Here is a 3,106-nt window from a genome sequence, read left to right as displayed (position 1 = left end):
CGCATGCCCCCCACCAGTAGTATCACCGTAACACTAGGACCGAGTGTGTGTGTCATGTGCGTGGTTTTCACATACTTGGACCTCAAAAAAGTTAACCCGAATGTCCCAAAGCAGTCGGTTTGACTGTAGCTTGTTCGATCACCAGTTTCCACACCCAATCTTGATTTTCAACCAGTTCCTTGTAAGTCTGTTTGCAATGTGTGTCACGAGTATTACTGCTCAGGCTCGTTGGATAACTAAGTCCGAACGGTATTCATTCCCTGACTGAACGCACTGCTCACAAGGTTGCTGAAGACTGTTCTACTGACCAGGTGGTTAGAGCGGGAATTTACTGGCCGGAAGGTCTTTGGTTCGAACCTGACCTCTGCCTCTCGACTTCCCCTGTCTAGGCTTGGGCAACCTGGCAGTATCCCAGCCCTCGTGCCTCCTTCGTGTGGCATGGTAGCTAGGCACCGAAAGGGTGCTACAGCTGAACGATTTTTTCATTTACTACAATCCACAATAGGTTTCACCCTTCTTGAGTCGACAGCTGCCGCCCTCCTGGATTGGGACCCCAGTACTCAAATCACCAATGGTTAATGATATTGGCAGAAATGGCCGAATCGTGCAGTTACTGGCGCTGGCGTATCAAAGCTATCGTCTTCAATGCGTAGCCACCTGAACTAATCAAATATACCGTCTTCAACGCGATATGTCCCATACCCTCCCACTTTCCGGTGATCGAAACTGTAGTAGCTGGAACCATTGTGCTTATGACACGCGGTTTATAGATGACAAATTGAATTGATATAATTCGGGTTCATCAAGGAGGCGCAGTCCCCTAGTTTCCACTAATCTTGTGTTCCACTTGTATCCACTCCAGTCTCCCTCCATTGAGCAAACTAGAGGCAGCTCAGCGATTAAGGTACAAAACTTGTCCTTACTTCGAACTCAACCCCAGCTTTTTGGTTGCTCTTGTTAAGGTGATCCCGTGCTTTCTCCGGGTTGCATGATAGCTATGCACTACAAGGTTGTCAGAGCTTAACCACCCTCTTAGAAATCCGTGTGTATGGCCTACTTACTTGCTTATGAAACTCAGAATTTCAGGTCTGTGAAAGAGCGTATTTGCAAAAATGGCGATGCGTTGTTGGCAGCTGTCAAGATAGACTAGCTTGTGAAATTTCGGTCTCAAACTTCTGTGAAAACGAATGACCGAGTATGACTTTGAAATAAAGAAACAACCGACTCAGCGATGTGCTGACCGGGCCATCCATCATCGAAGGGATGCTTGGTCCGGATAGGAAGACCCATCCCAACCCTGGAGACCCAACCAATGACTGACCTGTCTAGTCTGCGCGATTAACCTCTTAATATATGTCACTCTCTTGGGCGAGATGGTCCAAGTAATTGGAGCGCGAATTTACTGACCGGGAGGTCCGTGGTTCGAACCCTAACTCTGCCTCTCGACTTCCCCTGTCTAGCTTTGGGCAACCTGGCAGTATCTCAGCTCTCGTGCTTCCTTCGGGTAGCATGGCAGCTAGGCACCGAAAGGGTGCTATGGCTGAACGGTTTTTTATGTCACTCGGAAACTTCCATCTTTTTGGGGTGGGACAAGGAATGACGTATTCCGCTGACGACTGGGCGTAAGTTTCTATCAGTGTCTTGCTTTGTGCCGCGTCAAGTCGTGTTACTGATAGTCAGTACACAGCTGCCCCAATGATCTAATATGGAAGAGGTATTCTATCGTAATCTGTTGACAAACTGACTAGGTCACAAGACGATCCAACGATGAGTAATGCATCGTTTTTTATCTTCCCAGGCCTACCAACTAGCCAACGAACCTAGTCATGCGGCCACCTGTTGTCAACTGACCCTATCTCGACAGCTCACCTATGCTCAGCCATTCAAAGATTTAGCCCATTTGGTGTTGTCAGCCGACAACAATCGAACGAAACCCCGAGCTGCCTCAGCGCGGCGCTACCGGGATGCTAACCAGGCAGTGTTTGGAAACATGCGTAGGCGGTTCGCCTGTTACATCTCCAACGCCGTTCAACCTTTTGACCCCATCGATTGGGCGAACAATGCGGCTTCGTTGAGCAACTATTACGAATCAGTCGAGGAGTCCGATGGGTACTATTATTCAACCCTGGAATGCTTGGTGTCGGCCTGCGCGTAAGTTGGAAATTTTCCGTTTTCCTTCAATCTAGTACAGCTGACTTCCCATTCTAATACGATGTTCACGTGTTTTTATTCATTCTCTTGCTTTTATAACCTCTCTGAGAGACCAACCTAACATTGGTTACGAACGGGCCAATGAAAGCACGAGGCCAATGGACCAATCATATCCGAGATTCACTTCAGAGTGCTATATAAACACACTCAGAAGATGAAACGCCTATTGGCCTTGCCAGTCTAGTCGTTCGGTTGACATCCAATGAATGCACCAATATTGCGGCACTACTAAGACTGCACACTGAGGTCATTAGGAACGAGTATCCTTTAAGAAATTGCTTGCAGCCAGCTTTAAATAAAGTGCAGGGCAATATGGCACAAGATCTTTGGATTACCTCATCTTTGTGTCCTCACGCTTTACCCAGAAGCGAATCAAGTTGTTGTGTCCTTTGACGAACCTAACCGGACATAATCACTCGCTCCTCGGGGCCGAAGTACAGAGTCAAGCGATAACCAGGATGTATTTCGTGGTCTGAGTTTATCAGTGTACTCCAGCCACGGATAAATAACATTGAGGACATGTGTTTTTTAGATCGATTTCTACGGTGTACAACTGGTTGCCGAAAATTCCTTGGCAGACCCTGTCATTCTAATCCTGGGAGTGTCCCTAAACCCAGGGGAAAATGCCGTCACATTCAAAAATGCTCAGTCGCATATTGTCATTCTTTTTTATCGAGATTCTGTCGGGGGCAAGATGATTCAAGTGGTTAGAGCGCGAATTTACTAACCAGAAGGTTCGTGGTTCGAACCCAACCTCTACCTCTCGACTTCCCTGTCTTGGCTTGGGCAACCTGGCAGTATCCCAGCCCTCATGCTTCGTTCGGATTGTATGGCAGCTAGGCACCGGAAGGATGTTACAGCTGAACGACTTATTCTGCTTATTTATTGGTATTCT

At 47.6% G+C, this 3,106-nt stretch overlaps 1 protein-coding gene across 1 annotated transcript; it reads left to right on the top strand.

The window, feature by feature from the left end:
* Window positions 1–1,774: 1,774 nt before the first annotated feature.
* On the top strand, window positions 1,775–2,155 carry T265_09586 (hypothetical protein; the record flags this gene model as incomplete). The annotated part of the gene is made up of 1 exon (XM_009175695.1): window positions 1,775–2,155. The coding sequence occupies one exon, from the start codon at window positions 1,775–1,777 to the stop codon at window positions 2,153–2,155; it is 381 nt and encodes a 126-aa protein (XP_009173959.1).
* Between the last annotated feature and the right edge of the window lie 951 nt (window positions 2,156–3,106).

This window comes from Opisthorchis viverrini (genome assembly GCF_000715545.1).
Source record: "Opisthorchis viverrini unplaced genomic scaffold opera_v5_292, whole genome shotgun sequence".
Classification (NCBI taxonomy): domain Eukaryota; kingdom Metazoa; phylum Platyhelminthes; class Trematoda; order Opisthorchiida; family Opisthorchiidae; genus Opisthorchis; species Opisthorchis viverrini.
The sequence above is the reverse complement of the archived record's forward strand: the minus strand, read 5'-3'. Positions and strand labels throughout refer to the sequence as shown.